At 41.9% G+C, this 19,412-nt stretch overlaps 1 protein-coding gene across 1 annotated transcript in view; it reads left to right on the plus strand.

Annotated features, from left to right (window-relative positions):
* LOC138968465 (CD109 antigen-like) overlaps window positions 1-19,412 on the plus strand; it is a 149,014-nt gene that overhangs the window by 31,991 nt on the left and 97,611 nt on the right. The window contains exons 17-24 of the mRNA XM_070341038.1: window positions 2,733-2,825; window positions 5,647-5,701; window positions 6,173-6,257; window positions 11,160-11,277; window positions 12,329-12,442; window positions 13,006-13,107; window positions 13,468-13,611; window positions 14,419-14,554. Coding sequence (XP_070197139.1) covers window positions 2,733-2,825; window positions 5,647-5,701; window positions 6,173-6,257; window positions 11,160-11,277; window positions 12,329-12,442; window positions 13,006-13,107; window positions 13,468-13,611; window positions 14,419-14,554 — 847 coding nt within the window. The remainder of the gene's footprint in view (window positions 1-2,732; window positions 2,826-5,646; window positions 5,702-6,172; window positions 6,258-11,159; window positions 11,278-12,328; window positions 12,443-13,005; window positions 13,108-13,467; window positions 13,612-14,418; window positions 14,555-19,412) is intronic.

Consider the following 19,412-nt stretch of genomic DNA (forward strand, 5'->3'; position numbering starts at 1 on the left):
AGGGTCGAACTCGCAACCTCTCGCTTCCGAGGCAAGTGCGTTTACCACTCGGCCACCCAGTGGTCCTATGCCATCAAACGACCGTCACATGACTATCTTGCGCACTTTTCGGATCAAAAATGTGTGTTATAGGTATCACGTGACCGCCGCCGAAGTAAGGGTACCCCCCAAAATCGTCCATTTTGAGGGGTACCATGGCATGACAAAAAGCGCTGTACTTCAGCTATGTCTGAATGGATTGTTTCGAAACTTACAGTATATTAAGTCTACATACGAGACTTACCCTGGGTAAAATGTTGGATCACTAGAATTTTATTCGCAGATGTTATGCGCTCTTCCGGAAATAGTTTTTAAACCCGTCAGATGTTTGTGAATCTACATCCCAAAAATTCGTGACTTTGCACGCACACAAACTTATGGTTGTTACAAGAACTGCCAAAGTTTCATTTGAGTATGACCATTGACGGACATTTACCAGCCATGTAAACACATGAGAAAAAATGGAACGTTCAGGCTGTTTGCTATTGACAGCGGTAATCGCTGAGTGACTCTCAAAACATGCTACGGTCACGGATGATTGGACATCGCTGTCGCACTGCAATCCTCCAACAAAATGTGATTGTGTTTATGGGACTAGCAAACGTAAACTAATAATTGCGGTTAAATAAAACTTTGGCAGTATTTGTAACACTCATTTGTCTGTATGCAAGCAAAGTCATTTTTTTTATGTAAGCCTTTAACCCTATGACACGTTTTAAAACATGTTCAGGCAGATTGCATAACATCTCAACAAATATCTGTAACGATGCGAAATTTTACCGGACGTAAGTCTCGTAAAGAGACTTGAGGTCCTAAAAGTTTCGAAGCAATCCATTCAATCATTGCTGAAATACAGCGCTTTTGTCATGGTACCCCTCAAAAAGGATGCAAACACCTCTCGTTTTCTACTGCTCATGCGCTGCACACCTGCACCAGTATAAATGACAAAACACAAGCGATACGTAAGATGGCAAAACAAAACAACCTGTTCTTGATCGCTAATTAATTTGGCTTTCTCTTCGTATGTAAAAGTTGTCAAGTTACGCCTATTCTGAATTTTCATCGATTTTTTAATTGGCACATGACGTTTTTGTCAGGTCGATTTTTGGGGTACCCTTACTTCGGCGGCGGTCACGTGATACCTATAACACAAATCTTTGATCCGAAAAGTGTTTTAGATAGCCAATTAAAGTTCCTTTAATGGCATATAAAATTTGAATGAAATGACACGGGAATGAATGGTTTTATTGGGGTGTGAAAATGGGTGCAATAATTGTTTTGCTCAGTTTATGTTGAAACATTTAGTCAAAACCTGACAAAATGTAATAACATTAAAAGAAAAAACACCCAATAGAAGCATATTGAAAAATAAATGTCATAGTTAGGGAAAAACTTTAATAAATAGGTATATATATATATATATAAGTATCCAATGTTACTTGCCTAATGAAGTCCAACATTCGGGTTGATTGTTTTAGGTTTCTTCTTGTTCTTGATCTTGTGTTTTGGTCCTATTTATCCTCCTTTCCGCTGTTTTACAATAGACGATTTTTTTTAAAGAACTCTGTCACTGCTTCATGACCGTTCATGCAGAGTAATGACGCTTGAAGCTCTGACAAATATTTTGACTTCCGCTTCCGGCCAACACGTGCTCGAAGTTAACAAGCAAGGAGAGAGGAGAGAAATTGGTCCAAACATTACGCGTTGCTCTTGGGGAAAGTGCGATTCTGAAAGTTGATACCCTGTTCGCGTGCGCAACGTCAGTTTCTTCCCATTTGTGAAACTTTCCCACGTGACACTACAGGCCAGTCACTAGCTAGAGAGTGTGTCTCTAACACGGATACAGGAACCACTTGATGTTTGTGGGAGTTAAGCAAGGGTACTAACTCTTTCACGACCCATACAAACCCGATAGAGTTATTTCGGATCTGAAGTTATGAATGTTATTGCCCGGTCACACGCATCCTGAACTCAGGTAAAATGAGTTCCTTCGTCTCATTTATCCCTAACAGGATGCCTTTGTTTTCTCTCTCTGGAGAAGAAATCGATGTTTTTTTTGTGTGTTTTTTTTACATATTTATATATTCGCGATCGTCGATAATGATTTTTCATGGTGTTGTGTAATTTTTAAATTACAAAGGAATTGTTTAGTAAGACAGATTTAAGCGAGCTATCTTTCGCGGATGTATTTACTGTGCAAACAACTCTAAATATAGCAAAAGTGTCACGTGATAATCAACTGTCACGTGATCATAACAAAATGGCTACTGAGCGGACACCGGTTAAAAGTAGATGTGTCCTTTGTGACAATGAAAAGATCAAGTCCAGCCATAACTATACGGTTTTAGGCAAAGTTGGGTGGAAAAATGAACAGCTTGGTGAAATGGTTGAGTCTCTCAGTGGAGAATCTGTTCGTCGAGAGATGGAAGAATCGGAATCACTTTCATCTTTTCTCAGAAACATTAGTGAAAAACATATGGGAGATAACTCTGTATTCTTGTTTTGATAGATTTCGGCTTTTAGCACCGCTTCTTTCCCTTTACTCCGCGTAGTAAGTATCCATCCTGTCAGAGAGACATGAGCGAGAGCGTGGACCGATGATTATTAGAATGGGTCACACGGTGTAATATAGTGTTCCTGTTGTCTTCAGAATGCAGATTACAAGTCTGACATTTAAAAAAAATGTGTTCTAGATTATCACGATGATTGAAAAGACGAGACCGAGCCCGCTTTCCACCAATCAAGCCATGGCAACTTCTCAAGAGTATGGTTCTGCGACCTTTGGCGTGAGTAGAATGTGGGATTTTGTGTTGTTTAGGTGTTGATGCATGAGTTGTTGTTGTAGTTGTTGGTGTCGTTGTTGTTGTTGTTGTTGTTTGTTCCTTCTGTCGAATATGAAGGTCATTGTTCGACAGTTTTTTTCAGTGTTGAAGAAGTCTTAGTGGTCTTTGCATGTGGTCCACTGAAGTTCGAACTGCCATTCGTCTGCAATCTGTTGCTACCGTAAATGTAATGTTGTCTATCTACTTTTCCAATTACACATTAACATGCTTCCATTTGAAACTTCGAGGTCGTCATCGGGGATTGACGCCCGACCACAGGCGGAAGGTATCGTTCACTGGACCACTACTATAGAAAGACTACAAGGTATGTCACTCAGCTTCGAGTCGTGCTCCACTAACTTCAGACAAAATTATGGAAAAAAATAATTGCCAATGTCAAGAATCTTTGTAACTTTACAAATGCCATGATAAATGAATGTTCTAACTATCTGTACATTTTATATTTAGCTGCCTGTCCGCCGCATGTTTTTAAACCGTATTGTGTGCGACCAAACGTGTCTGTCAACGGCACACCACTTAGATCCTATGGGAATGATGATCGTCGTAGGTCCGAGGAGATAGTAGTCCGATGCGATCATTATAACCGGATATTCGATGATTATTTTCATTGGTCGAATGAAATCGTCTGCATCGCTTCCGTTCACGGTTATTGTTATTTAGTTGTTATGCAACGAAGAGTGGCAACGAAATGGCAGAGGCCAACGTCATCCAAGCAGCTCTTGGGGGGCACAATTTTAGTGTGTTAGGCCAAGCCGGCACAGGAAATTCTACGTTAACTAAAAAGTTAAAATGTCTTATGAAAAAAGCAGGGAAAACAGTCCGCATCATAGCAAAAACCTAAACTGAAACTCCCGTGGGTAGCTTCCCTTTGCTGCAATATTTACATATGTTTTAGACCAATGAGCACTGGTATGCATATTCGGTGCGGGATGCATGGTTTCTTCCAAACTATAGGTAGCGGTTCGCAAACGAACATTCGTCCAAATGATGGTTAAAAACAACCTGCAGCGGACGGCAGCTGAAAATTAAAGGTACATATAGTTAAAACAATAATTCAACTGTATTTATTTGACCTTACACAGACTGTAGGAAGAGGCAAACCGCCTTGAACACAAAAATTGTCCGCAGGAAGCGACTCCAAGAACACAGACGACTCGAAGCTGAGTGACATACCTTGTAGTCTTTCTATGAAAGTAGTGGTCCAGTGAACGATACCTTCCGCCTGTGGCCCGACCAAAGCTAATTGAAGTCCGACGGAGCGAAGCGACGGAGGGCTTCAATTAGACTTTGGGAGGGCGTCAATCCACGATGATGACCGAGAAGTTTCAAATGGAAGCATGTTAATGTTATTGTAATTCAATCTGACGACGATCTCTTCCTGCTTTCATGCGATGGTAAACAGACAGAATTGGTTCTGTTCTGTTCACACACTACTTTCAGTCCACCTACCTGCAAGGGTCAAGTCCAAAGAAATATGTCTCTGTATTCCTATCTTATCGCTCTGCTCCTGTTTTGTTTTCTATCACATACATTTTCCCTTTTTTTTTGGACGGGTTTCTGGACAGCAAACTCTAAAACACATTCTTTTCATCACAAAAGCGATCTTTGGAATTGACTGACGTAGTCCGGAAGAATTCATACATCAACCTACGTCACGTATTCGACGTCATCACTTCGCATACCTTTTGGTCTCGGTATTTCTTTGGCCTTCATATTTCCTACTTGTAAAATGACCCTCAAAGCTAACCGAGACTAGTTGAGGTTGTATCAATGCGCCTCGCCAGCAGGTGGTTAATGGCTTTTTTAGCGAGTGGTTATCGACAATTAATGACCGGTAATTTGTAATGAGTTGGGGCATTCTGACCAATCACAGAATCTGTTTCATTAAAACGCCAACTTGATTGAATTACAATATACATAGAGAATAATACATGGCTTGCTGTGTCGTACCAGATTTACACGAGTTGTTTTTTAAAATATTGAACTGCGAGCGAAAGCGAGCTGTTCACTATTTGAAAAAGCAACGAGTGTAAATCTGGTACGACACAGCAAGCCATGTAGTATTCTGTTTATCCTACATACTGTACTTACGTGTATTTTACTGAAAATGTCCTGCATTCGAGGCAGCTAAATTGAAGACGCTTGTTTTGGAACATCGATCTCTTCTAAAGCCTCGTGCAATCTATTACGTCAAAGCAAAGAAACGTCACTCTGAAAGTGTGGCGTGACGTGTTAGTTCTAAAGATTCATCGAGGGAAATTAGCGAGCGCAATATTTTTTTTCTATAATGACGTTTGTCTCGGTGACTTTGGCATCATAAGCAGTGGAAAAAACAGGTCCCTGCCAGACTTGCTTGACATGACCTCATTTACATGATATACACACGTGTGATTTGAACGATTATTATCTCACGGGTGTCTCTCTCATGTATGTAGGATAAATTAGTTAACTCTACCTTAACTTTATTATTATCTTCTTGGTCACATGTACCCACCTTTCTTCAAAGAAATGGATAAGTTTTCTGGGTGCTTCTTTTACAAAATATTATGTGAGGTTAAATAACCAAAGAGGATTAAGCGCTCTAAATGTACACGACATATGTAATGGAGTAAGCATGAGTTATACGGAACCAATCTCCTGACACCTGAGAGAATAAAAAGCATTGAGATGAACAAGTGACTTTTTTTTTTTTGCTGTGAGGTTAATTGTGTGACTGCTGTGCGTTACACTTTTAAAATTAACAGCTTCTTATTTTTTGTTCCAGGTTGCTCACCTGAAACTCGTTGACGGGAAATCGAACGGTGGCACAAGGACCACAGGTTGAATACATGATTATCACCAATAAAAATCCCTATCTACCCCTCAACCTCGTGTCGATACCCCATTTTATGAGAATTTAAAAACATTTTTAAATGTGTTCGAACGTTACCTTTTGTTCCAATACATTTTACATTCAGTCCATATTTGACGCAAAATTTGCTTTGGTGTAATTTTATAAATCTGTTCTGATTTCAAATATATACTGATATGCTGTATTTGATTTGAAAATGCCCTCAGAGTTAAAGAAAATGGTTTTTATTCAAATGAGGTTCAATGTTTGCATGCATCGTCAAGACGAATGCTGCACTCGGTTTGGAGGTCTTGATGATGACTGATTCAGGAGTTCCAGTGTTGATCGTTTACTTTCAGTCCAACAGATTGACTAAATGTTTTGATATCGCTTTCAGTGATTTGTTCATCTTTTAATTCGTTGGACTATATTGCCATTGTATTTTGACTTATTTTTCCAGCTTCTGTGAGACAACATGGCTACAACGAAAGGACAGATAACTCTGCAAACCCCAACACCGTGTTTTTTGGAACCAACACCACTGGGTAAAGTTCAATGTTTATACTTCTTTACACGTCCTCTTTTCTTCCGTGTTCTTTCGCAGTTACTTCAATTTGCTTCAAGTGGGTTCCGATGTTGGTCATTTTAAAGCTTATTCGCCATTGGTACTCCTCTTTCTATGCGAATAGTGGTGAGTTCCAGATTTCAAGACATTTGATGTAATAACTAAAACTCGCAGGAAAGAGTTTTAGAGAAAGAGAGCACAGGAGAGCTAGTATATATACCTAATAAATGAAGCAAGGTCTTTTGTGCATGAGGACAACCTCAATTTGCCAAATTGTACGGTTTTGAATTCTTTTCCGAGCTTTTTCGAGTCTAAGCCCTTCAAGGCAATGTGAGTCAGTAACATTCAACTTGGAGAATACACGGAATAACCTAGTTTTCTGGGTAGTTATTGAAGTGACTTATACAAATAAATGAAACAATTGTGAATACTAATGGACTATGAAAACTGGCGTAAACAGCTGCCATATTGGATTTGTAGGAAAAGGTTTCACAGCAACATAATACATCAGAAATTCATATTTGGCACAAGGATTCACATGTATTATTTCAAGAGTAATATAGAACGATTGTTTGGCATAAGACTACAGTTGAATTTAAATGAATTTGTGTAATTAAGATTCATGAATATGTAACCCCATATTCATTAATCCTAATCACAAACATTTATTGCACCTGCACGATGAAGTGGCAAGTAAGTCGAAAAATCTGCATAGACGTCTGCAGAGTTTCGGGAAAGAATATACATTATTACCCCCTCTGCTTCATTCTCTCTGTAAACTTGTAGGCCTAGTTATTTTTCGGCAACTTACCCAGCAACCAAAATCACTTACCCAACAACAGGCCTGAATCCTCGATAGCACACAGGTTCAGGAGCTAGACTTTGTGGGGTCTACTTTTGCGATTGAAAAGTTCCGAACGCTCTAATGTACGAAATATACATCTCTGGAGCAAACAATACAAACATAACGCATTTAAACTAACAACTACAGGCTTGAACACATAAAACTCCGTATAAAATCCATGAGTTCGGTTGTTTTCTGAATCTAGATCTGCCGTGCACAAACGTTCAACACAAGCAAATTCCCAAGGCAAGTGACTCTCATACTTTGTCTAGCGACAAGAGTAGTTCCCCTTTCAAATTTCGTTTCACTCCGTTTCTTCAACAAGTGACTGCAATCCGACGGTCAGTTTTCAACAATATTTCATTTTATAAACAAATCACACGCAACCAAATACACACATCTAATCATTTTAAAGAACATAAAGCGGTTTCATACACTATTTTGCCCTAGAAAACTGAACTTCATACAGTTTTTAACGTTTGAACACGGGTGCAAAAGTTCGTCTGCTAGTCCCATTCGGCGAAAGAAAATATCCTAAGCGATACCAAAACATGAACAGAACACACTCTATCTGCCTTTACCGCCACAGCAGAATAACAACATATCTGTGTACTTGATTTTAGTCCAAAACAGGGAAACTGACAAGAAGTGTTAACAGAATGGAATGATTTGCACGGAACTATACAACCGCGCATTAATCGATCGCCTGCGCAGGTTGACTGGTTTAATGAATAGGATTCGATCAAACTTTCGCACAAAAACTCCTGTTTTCTTTGAATAACTGAAGAAAGGAGGAATAAAGAGGCTATATACCTCGTCTCAGTGAATATTAAAAATAATGGTCGAAGTTTGCGGATCATGAAAAATGCGAGCTTCAGAGACTCGGCATGTAACCTCTACGTCCGTCCGAACATTAATGAGGATTTTGGCTCTGATTTGAAGCAAGTTAAATCTTTTCCTAACATAATAATATTATGGCAAATTATATATCAATGGTAATTAACATTATAATGTGCCTGTAAACCATGTTCGATTTGTGATTTTATTATCCCTTGGTTGTGCAAGACGACAGTTATTGTCATTTGTTGCAAAAAAAGGGTTTACTGAAAGTAAGCTGTGGTTGTGTGTTTTTTTTAGATATGAATTGTGGTTGAAACCAGGATAAAATAGATTTTAACATTGAAATGTCAGCGGATTTCTGAGATAACACCAATTTCTATAAGAGTTTTAATGCAATGGCAATAACAACACTAAATTCTCTGCAATGTTTGGTTTCTACCCGACCGCTGCAACCATCAAAGCACAATCACCATGTGAAAAATAGAGCGCAAAACTGTCATCACTTCAGTTGGCGCGACACGGAATTTCGCACAATTTGTTGGAGCCCCAATGTCTTATGCGAATAATGTCAAACTGAGAAAAGGGAAAACGAGACACAGTTATATTATATAATTGTGCAAATGCAGAAATTAGTCTTCTTTCATTATATACCGGAAACGTCGTTACGCTGTGTTTATCTCACAGAAAAGAATTTCTGTTCAAAAAAGATACGGCGAAGATTCGCATGTTAAAAATTGCAAAGTGAAGCCCGCTACTAACTACTGTCGAACCAAGCCGAACTTAACTAGGTTCGGAGAACTTTGCACTACGTCATCGAATCAGGGGATTCCCCTATTTTAGGGTTGCACTTCGTGTACACTATATTGGGGTGTGCACGTTAAAGATCCCACGATTGACAAAAGGGTCTTTCCTGGCAAAATTGTATAGGCATAGATAAAAATGTCCATCAAATACCCGTGTGACTTGGAATAAAGGCCGCGAAAGGTGAACATTCGCCTAAAAGGCTTGAGGTTTGCTGGTCGATGTGAATGCGGGATATATTGTGTAAAAAATTCCATCTCACACGGCATAAAAGCGCTTTGAACTTCGGATAAGGCGCTATATAAATAAAGAGAATTATTATAATTATATCATTATTGCAGCTGCAACGTTCGAGGTTCGCCGATTCACTCCTGCAAACCTTGCAGCGCGACATCAGTAACCTTAGACGAACTGACTTTTCATTGGTTAAATATGTGTATCTTGATCCTTGCAGTGTGACAGTGATGGCGGCAATAACGCTATGGGTCTTCTCACGTGATACTTCTTGATTATGTGACCGGTGTCACCGAAACATTCGCCGCTAGTTAGTACACCGAACAAGGCATGGTGTAACATTCGCCGAACGTTCGCCGAACCCAGTTCGCTTGGTTCGGCTGTGGCCAGTAGCGGGCTTGAAGTAGGGGACGAAGTGCCTCGCCGTAGCTGAAGGTTTTCGGTATGAAGACTTCAAGAAGCTTCGAAGTCGACTTCGGTCTCAGTTAAGGACGGGCTTTAACACTTTAGCAAAATATTAATTCTCAATAGTTATTAGACAACCTGTATCCTTAATTTATCAGGTTGAGATTGTGGTTGTTTTTATTTTTTATTTTTATATTTTTATTCATAGTTGACATGTAAAGCGCGGAGAGCATAGCTTACTGTGGTTCGCGCTGTATAAGCTGTCATTATCATTATCATGTTATTATCCCAGCGAAGCTGGAGGTATCCCGTGAACGCTATACTGTAATCGATTTGAGAAATGTGCATACCGAATAATACATGATAAAGAAGGATTCTTTGTGCCCGAAAATGGGCCACAGTTGGAGATGGAAGTTCACCAAAAATTGGGACCATACTAACAAAAATACGGTGGGTAAAATTGGCGCCCCCATTTTTTGAGCAAACGCCACCCAAGGCCGCTTTGGACGGGTAGAAATTCCGTAGTTTCCAAGTCTATAGATTAAGCTCGCTTTTAAGAAGAATACGTCACGGTCGAAAGTCTTTGACGTCAATTAATGCATCATGACGTCATGCCTCCCTGTAGTCTTTCTCTCTCGCGCGGTGTGTGTGTTTGTGTTCATTGTGTGCACATGTGTTAGTGTTACTGTTTGTGTGTGTGTGTGTGTGTGTATTTGTGTGTGTGTGTGTGTGTGTGTGTGTGTGTGTGTGTGTATTTGTGTGTGTGCGCACGCGTGCATGAGTCTATACTCGTGTGTGTGTGAGTGTGTGTGTGGTGTGTGTGTGTGTGTGTGTGTGTGTGTATTTGTGTGTGCGCACGCGTGCATGAGTCTGTACTCGTGTGTGTGTGTGAGTGTGTGTGTGGTGTGTGTGTGTGTGTATTTGTGTGTGTGTGTGTGTATGTGTGTGAGTGTGTGTGTGGTGTGTGTGTGTGTGTGTGTGTATTTGTGTGTGCGCACGCGTGCATGAGTTTGTACTCGTGTGTGTGTGAGTGTGTGTGTGTATGTGTGTGTGTGTGTGTGTATTTGTGTGTGTGTGTGTGTGTGTGTGTGCGCACGCGTGCATGAGTCTGTACTCGTGTGTGTGTGTGAGTGTGTGTGTGTGTGTGTGTGTGTGTGTGTGTGTGTGTGTGTATTTGTGTGTGTGTGCACGCGTGCATGAGTCTGTACTCGTGTGTGTGTGAGTGTGTGTGGGGTGTGTGTGTGTGTGTGTGTATTTGTGTGTGTGTGTGTGCGCGCACGCGTGCATGAGTCTGTACTCGTGTGTGTGTGTGAGTGTGTGTGTGGTGTGTGTGTGTGTGCATACGTGTATGTGTGTGCGTGTATGTGTGTTTGTTTGTAAAGGTGTGTATGTCTGTCTGTCCATATGTGCGTATGGGTGTGTGTTTTGTGTGTATGAAGTTTTTGTGAGAGAGTGAGTGAGTGCGTGTGAGTGAGTGTGTGTATGTGTGCGTGTGTGACTTGGGGTGTGTGTGTGTGTGTGTGTGTGTGTGTGTGTGTGTGTGTGTGTGTGAGTGTGTGTGTGTGTGTGTTTGTGTGTGTGCGTGTGTGTATGTGTGTGTGTGTGTGTGTGTGTGTGTGTGTGTGTGTGAGAGAGAGAGAGAGAGAGAGAGAGAGAGAGAGAGAGAGAGAGAGAGAGAGAGGTTTGTCTTTCGCTGGGGTATGCAGTGCCTTGGCGTTGCACATCTACTTAATTATTATTATTAATGTATCATTGTAGGGTGGACGGTACCGCGACGTTTACTGTGAGACTGCCGGACACCGTGGGGACGTGGTCAGTGTCCGGCTTTGCTTTGCATTCAGCTGGACCAGTGGACATTATTGACAAGCCAGTGGTGGTCAGTGTGTGTGTGTGGGTGTGTGTGTGTGTGTGTGTGTGTGTGTGTGTGTGTGTGTGTGTGTGTGTGTGTGTGTGTGTGTGATTGAGACTGTCTACGACGCTGTTAAACTTAATTGTGTCCAAATGAAAACCATGTACGAGCTGTATTTACATAGGAGACATGTTGTTAACTTGATGTGGTTCTTAAAGGCACAGTAAGCCTCCCGTAAACCATCACAGACACTGTCGGGCTTTTAAACACAGTACAAACACCCTTTCGTTTTAACACTCACCGATTGAGAACATCGTAGGTGCCCTACGTAAACAGCAATTTTCAAAGAATTTATTTTTGCGTGGCGAGCCGGATTGTCTGATCAGACAATCGGGCGGCGCGTTTTGGCGCTAGACCTAACTTTTAAAATCTAAATAATAAATTGACAGCTTGTTACACAAACATTCTTAAATCATAAAAGAATTCTTTTTTCATCAAGACAAGATCAGTACAACTCGAAGTTTTTAAAAGTTTGAAAAAAGATTGCCCGGAAGTGTGTCCCGCAAAACGTGGTTCTCGTAGCAGACGAAAGTTCTGCATGTCGCCAGATTTCTTTGAACGGACAACCTCCACCGCTCAGTTCGTGTGACTCGCAGCCGTGTGTTGCGTTTTAGATTCAGAGGTACACAATAACGTGCTATTGCATACAGCGAGTCGCATTGAAATCACAAACTGACTACTAAATTGTGAAAAAAAGGAAAGTGGATCACACGGGTTAGATAAACCACAAAAGCAGGTGTGTGGTTTACGCGAGCTAAATAGCCATTCAAACGAACTGTGTCATTTAATGCTATTAAATTAAATGCTATTGCAAGTGTGTTCGATACGGTTAGAACTGCTTTTTTCATGAGAAGGTTTAAATCGTTCTGTAAACCATTTTAGACATACTGGGGCTATAACTTGATAGTGTTCAAATGGAACTATTTACGATGTGTCTTAACTTTGTTTTTGTTCAGATTGAAAGTATTTACCAGGTGTGTTTACAAAGGAGATATGTTTTGTACTGTATTTTGTACAGATTGAGACTACCTATGAGGTTTACGGAGAACTGTTAGGTCCCGGTCAAGTGGTTTCTGGTGAACAGGTCATTCTGACCGCCTACATTCACAACACGAGGGACATTGACTCGGAGGTACATTCTATCTTTCTTTTTTGTCTGTTAAATTTTCTGTCAGTCTGTCTGTCAGCCTGTTTGCCTTTTCGTGTATTTTGGGGAATTTTATTTTTTCCTCCGTTGATATTTACTACTGCCTCTGGCCTCGTATTGTATATAATTATTTTATCGGGACATAGTTACATTATGGTTTACAAGATGCATTACACGGTGGTTTACATCCTGGTTTACACGATGAATTACACGATGATTAGCACGATGAAATAAACAATAGTTTAGATGGTTTACACGTTGGTTTACATAATGGTTTACACGTTGGTTTACCCGATGAATAACACGATGGTTTACATCTAGATTTACATGATGATTTACATGGTAGTTTTCAGAATGGTTGACATGGTGGTTTTCAGAATGTTTTACATGATTTACATTATGGTTTTGCTAATGGTTTACATTATGGTTTAACAAAAATAATGGTTTATATGGGGTTTTTTTTACAATGATTTACGGGATGGTTAACAGGATGGTTTTCATAATGATCTACATGGTGGTTTTAATGGTCACCTGTTATTTTGTGAAAGGTTACAGTAACTCTTCATCCCGAAGAACACGTGATGCTTGTGACTGTCAAGCAGGATGGCACGTACGATACGTCGCTAGAGGGAAAGCAGCAAAACGTCACGGTCAGTGACTTTTGTATGTGTGTGTGTGTGTGTTTGTGTGTGTGTGTGTGTGTGTGTGTGTGTGTGTGTGTGTGTGTGTGTGTGTGTGGGTGTGTGTGTGAATGTGTGTATGTGGGTGTGTGTGTGTGTGTGTGAATGTGTGTATGTGTGTGTATGTGTATGTGTGTGTGTGTATGTGTGTGTTTGTGTGTGTGAATGTGTGTATGTGTGTGTATGTGTGTGTGTGTGTGTGTGTGTGTGTGTGTGTGTGTGTGTGTGTGTGTGTGTGTGTGTGTGTACCAGAAAGCAACATGAAACTCGAGCAATTTCGTTATCAGTGGCTACGTGAGTTGTTTGTGTTAATTCCTTCTATTTCTCCAGGTTCCCGCCAAAACTTCAAAGCAGGTGTTCTTCATCGTGACGTCGACGCCGAGTCTTCCCTCTTCCGCCACCAATACTCTTCTGAAACTCAGCATCAAGAGCGGAAACTCAGAACAGATTGAACCGTACTCATTTACATTTGCGGTATGCTTTTTTGCTTGAAGAAGATACAGCCTCCTTTGTAGGTCCCGTTACAATTGTTCACGAGATACAATTGCGACTGTAGTTCCTTACTTCACGCGCGTGCGCGCGTGTGTGTGTAGGGGGGGGGAGGGGGGAGGGGGTAGGGGGGTTTGTGTGTGTATGTGTGTGTTACTGTGCTTGCGTGAGCGCGTGCGTGTGTGTGTATGTATGTGTGTGTGTGTGTGCACGGGTGTGTTCATGCGTGTGTGTTTGCATTTTTTTTTTTTTGTTTTGCTTTACGCCCAGCCGACCACGAAGGGCCATATCAGGGCGGTGCTGCTTTGACATAATTATAACGTGCGCCACACACAAGACAGAAGTCGCAGCACAGGCTTCATGTCTCACCCAGTCACATTATTCTGACACCGGACCAACCAGTCCTAGCACTAACCCCATAATGCCAGACGCCAAGCGGAGCAGCCACTAGATTGCCAATTTTAAAGTCTTAGGTACGACCCGGCCGGGGTTCGAACCCACGACCTCCCGATCACGGGGCGGACGCCTTACCACTAGGCCAACCGTGCCGGTGTGTGTTTGCATGGTCGTGTGTGATTGCATATATATGTGTGTGTGAGGGAGGGGGGAGGGGCGAGATGGGCGCCCCTTAGCTTTCGGCAGCAACTTACTCGCTCGTATGGTACATCCAGGTTGACAAACTGAAGTATATCTTTAAGCAGTGGGAGTGGATATCAGTGCAAGCTTGGTTTTCGGTTTGAAATTAGTCAATTGAATCTGACACGTTATTTAATTCACATTCTCTCCCAATAGCCTAGAGGGGTGGAGCAGACGATCACAACATCGTCAATCATTGACGTCAACGATCACGTGACCCAGGATATTCCCTACGTCAGTCCTCCCAAAGAGGCTCTGCCAGGAACGATTACAAAACGCGTAACGGTAACAGGTGAGCAGAGATACGCTTGTCGTTGTCCATTGAACTGGTTATTTTAGCTTTCGTAAATCTCACGTAATGCAGAGGTTCGTGCGCCTTCTCTAGCAGACGGGTTCTGGAGCTTGCTTAGCAGGATGTTGTGTTGTGTGCGCGCGCACCCTTAACCCACTTCCGAGTGACGCTATGCTCGCTAGCCATCCATCTTGCAGCCTGCCTACCCACCCTCCTTCCCCAGCAGCACCTTATCATTTCTAATGATGACCCTGTGATAGCAAAGTTTCGCCGATATATTGAGAAACTTCGTCCGTGTGCCTGTTTGTACTAGAGTGTGGACGCTAAGCCTGAAAATAACTGGGCGAAGTCCACTTCACGAAGCTGGTTGCACGAAGCTTTGGTGGTACATTTTGGTGGTACATTTTGGTGGTACATTTTCGGTGAAAAGACTTCGTGAAGTTGGGCTTAAATATAACGACAGCCTTCACTAGCTGACATTTGACGATACGTCAGCATCTGAACCATTTGCTTTGCATCCTACGCATTGAACACACTTGTTGTAACCAGTCGTGAACACTGTGCGACAAACAATATAACTCTATTAGCAAACGTAGCACGCATGGTAGACACGAAATAGTGTTTACAATGTGTGCAATTTTTGCAAGTACAACTATATAGTATTTCACACAGTGTTTACAACTGGTTACAAAAAAGTAGAACACTTTAGTTTAGAGTGTATTTCCTGTCATAACAATCAAGAGCTAGACTTTTCTTTTTTTAGCGCAGCGTCTTAAGCTACAGAACTTCGTATCTATTCCGGAAGGCCGTTAGTTCAAATCCCGGCCGCGGTCGCCTGGTGGGTTAAGGGTGGAGATTTTTCCGATCTCCCAGGTCAACTTATGTGCAGGCCTGCTAGTACCTTATCTCTATTCGTGTGTCCACGCAAGCACAGGACCAAGTGCGCACGGAAAAGATCCTGTGATCCATGTCAGAGTTCGATGGGTTATAGAAACACGAAAAATACCCAGCATGCTTCCCCCTGAATCGGCGTATGGCTGCCTGAATGGCGGGGTAAAAACGGTCATGCACGTAAAAATCCACTCGTGCGAAAATATGAGTGAACGTTGGAGTTTCAGCCCATGAACTAAGAAGAAGAAGAAGAAGAAGTATCTATTTCCTTGCCGTCATGTATAGAGTGCATCCGTTCCATTTAGAAGAAGAAGTTCGTAGAGTGCTATGTACAAGTATCATGGACATCCGACATTTCCGACATTGGATATAAATGATGAAGGTGTAGATATGACGCAAAGTCTAATAAGGTATGGCAAATCACAATTCCCTCCAGCGGTTAATTAGCACACCGATTCTGCTCTTTAGAGCGGATATTTCATGCGCTTCTTGTCAAAAATGTTCATCATCTAGTTACTAGAAATGGGTTGATGGGCTTGTGTTTTGACGCATGGGCCTTGAAGATCTTGTATGATGAAAAAACAACAACAACAGTCTAACATATTCAAAACGACACACACACACACACACACACACACACACACACAAACACACACACACACACATACATACACACAGACAGACAAACACACAAACAAACACGCACGCACGCTCACTCTCTCTCTCGGTCGCTCTGTATCTTTCTGCCTCTGTGTCTGTCTGTACCTCTGAATCTATGTCTTACAGCCTCCCTCCCTTCCTCACTCACCCTCTCTCTCCTTCTCTCCCTCCCTCTGTCTCTTCCGTTCTCTCTCTCTCTCTCTCTCTCTCTCTCTCTCTCTCTCTCTCTCTCTCTCTCTCTCTCTCTTCCTTTGTTTTTCTCTCTCTCTCTCGCCCCCTCTCTCTCTCTCTCTCTCTCTCTCTCTCTCTCTCTCTCTCTCTCTCTCTCTCTCTCTCTCTCTCTCTCTCTCTCTCTCTTGGCAACGACACAGAACATGAAGGAACTGGATTACCTGGAGCAACCCCAGGAGAAACATCACAAACATTAGCCAAAATCACGATTTCGACGGAGACCACCAGCCTCCTACAGCACCTTGCGTCGTCCGTACAATCCATGACGACGATCATAGCAAGTCTGAAGGAGGGTCAGGAAGAGCTAAAGCGAGACATGAATTCACAATTTGCTGGTGTTCAGAAGAGCCTAGACGAAAGACTTCATCAGCTGGGGGAAGACCAACATGTGTTACGGCTGGATGTTGACGAAATATGCCAAAAGCAAGAGAGGTTAGAAGAAGAGAATATCGCACTACGTAGTACCGTACAACACATGGAAACAAAAGTGGAAGAGCTCGACAAAGAATCAAGGAAAAGCAACCTTCTCTTCTTTGGAGTGCCAAGGCAGAATGATAAAACATGTGAGCAGCTGATTCGTGGAGTACTGGCGAAAGACCTGAAGATTTTTGAAGATACAGGTATTGACGTGGCATACAGGGTTGGGAACGCAATCCATAAACATTAGGTGCTCTCAATGGCGAGGAAACTAGCACCTGACAACCGCCTGTCCATCCGGGAGGACCTGCCGGACCAAGTACGTCGTAGACGAAGCGGCCTTGTGGAACTCTACAAACAGCTACGCGCTGACAACAAGAGGGCTGTCCTCCGCTCGGATAAGCTGATCACAGACAAGGGGGTGTTCACGTTTGATCTACAGAGCCAGGCCATTATCAAAGTGGACACACCCACTCGCTCACAGCAGCAGCCCGACGCCGGCCGATCAACCGCCAAGAGGACAAACCAGGACAACGACAATGAAGATGTCACCCCTATGGAGGAGGAAGCTGCTGCCATTCTTCGCCGGATTCCTTCTGGAGACCACGACAACGTCATCATGCACACACCTGCATTCACACCTAACATGCATACACCCTCATCTCACAAAAATCTTCTGCGTGACACACGATCAAAAAATGTGTAGCTGGGGAATGCACAAGGAGCAACAGAGCATCAGGGGAAACCATTCATGGTCAGGGCAGTGCAAGTATAGCAAGTGAGAGTAGAGGAAGCACCGTGAAAATTTGTGATAGAGCAAATGGAGTAAGTGAGAGCCAGTTTTCGTCTTTTTCTTTTTTGGTATGGAACACAGATGGCCTGCAGAGTAAGATTGGGGATACTGATTTCAAAAGGTATGTACAAAGCTTTGATATTGTCTGTCTTATGGAAACGTTTGTAGACAAATCATTTGACCTGAGCAATCACTTTACAGGCTTTGTTAAGTTCGTAGCCCCTGCGGTTAAACTATCAGCTCAGGGCAGACGATCAGGGGGAGTGCTGTGTATGGTGAAGACCTGCTTTTCAAAGATGATTGAAAGAATAGACATATTGTATGATAATTTGATTGTCATTAAAATCTCGAAAAGTCTCTTCAACACAAACTACGATATCATGCTCTTGAACGTGTACGTGCCTCCTCAAGGAAGTCCTTTTTACAAGTACGCAGATAACTCTTGTCATATAGAAGTGCTTTTTACCAGTACGCAGATAACTCTTGTCATATAGAAGTCCTTTTTACAAGTACGCAGATAACTCTTGTCATATAGAAGTGCTTGATAAGTGCATATTAGATCTCATTGAGACATATGGCGATTTTCATTTGATATTGGTAGGCGATCTAAATGCCCGAAGAACTAACATTCAGGTTAGTACTGGAGATATGGACTCCCCTTTACCATTCACTGACCCACTCAGTCCTAACTCAGTTATGTGTAGAAGTAGAAGCTCACAAGACGGCACACTAAATGAATTTGGAAACATGTTGTTAGACCTATGTCTATGTTTCGACCTGTTCATACATAATGGCCAAACGGCAAATTCACGAGGACGGCAAATTCACGTACCTCTCTTGTCATGGAAACAGTGTGATAGATTATTGCATCACTTCAGCAGAATTTGTGCATCGTGTGAAAAGCTTTATCGTGGAGCATAGGGTAGAATCAACCCACATGCCACTTGAAGTGACTCTTGACACTTCTCTGGTAAAACTTGTAATTAACAGTGACACCGTATTTTTACATAAGTATGTCTGGCAAAGCGAAAAAGCAGAAGAATACCTTCAAAACATTGACTCAGATACATTTGCTTCGAAATTAACCTGTGCGTGTGACCTTGTTGATACTGACATAGACTTAAGTCTGAAAATGTTCACAGACAGTATTCTTGAGGCGGGGGCATGTATGTTAAAGGCAATGAAGTTAAACACTGAATACAGTAGCAGATGGTTTGATTCACAATGCCTTGAGAAAAAGAGACTCGCCAGACGTGCACTAAGACACTGTAGTAAATGCCAGGAAAAGCCTGACGAACAATTGTATTTTATGCAAAAGCAAGAATATAAAGCTTTACTACAGGCAAAAGAAAGGGAGTACAAACAGGAACGTGTGTTACAGTACTACCTGGCAAACCAGTACTATCTGGATAGCAGTGAACAAGTAAGGACTTCTCCCTGAACGAAACTTCTTTTGCCTTTGCGAGCAGTTTTAAAGCGTCCCGTAGTCTAACATTGTAGCCGTCGCGAGATGCTCAAGCAATGATGCTATAAAAAAACAAGTCGCGTAAGGCGAAAATACAATATTTAGTCAAGTAGCTGCCATTTTTCAGCAAGACCGTATACTCGTAGCATCGTCAGTCCACCGCTCACGGCAAAGGCAGTGAAATTGACAAGAAGAGCGGGGTAGTAGTTGCGCTAAGAAGGATAGCACGCTTTTCTGTACCTCTCTTTGTTTTAACTTTCTGAGCGTGTTTTTAATCCAAACATATCATATCTATATGTTTTTGGAATCAGGAACCGACAAGGAATAAGATGAAAGTGTTTTTAAATTGATTTGGACAATTTAATTTTGATAATAATTTTTATATATTTAATTTTCAGAGC

Source organism: Littorina saxatilis, linkage group LG6, assembly GCF_037325665.1.
Source record: "Littorina saxatilis isolate snail1 linkage group LG6, US_GU_Lsax_2.0, whole genome shotgun sequence".
Lineage (NCBI taxonomy): Eukaryota > Metazoa > Mollusca > Gastropoda > Littorinimorpha > Littorinidae > Littorina > Littorina saxatilis.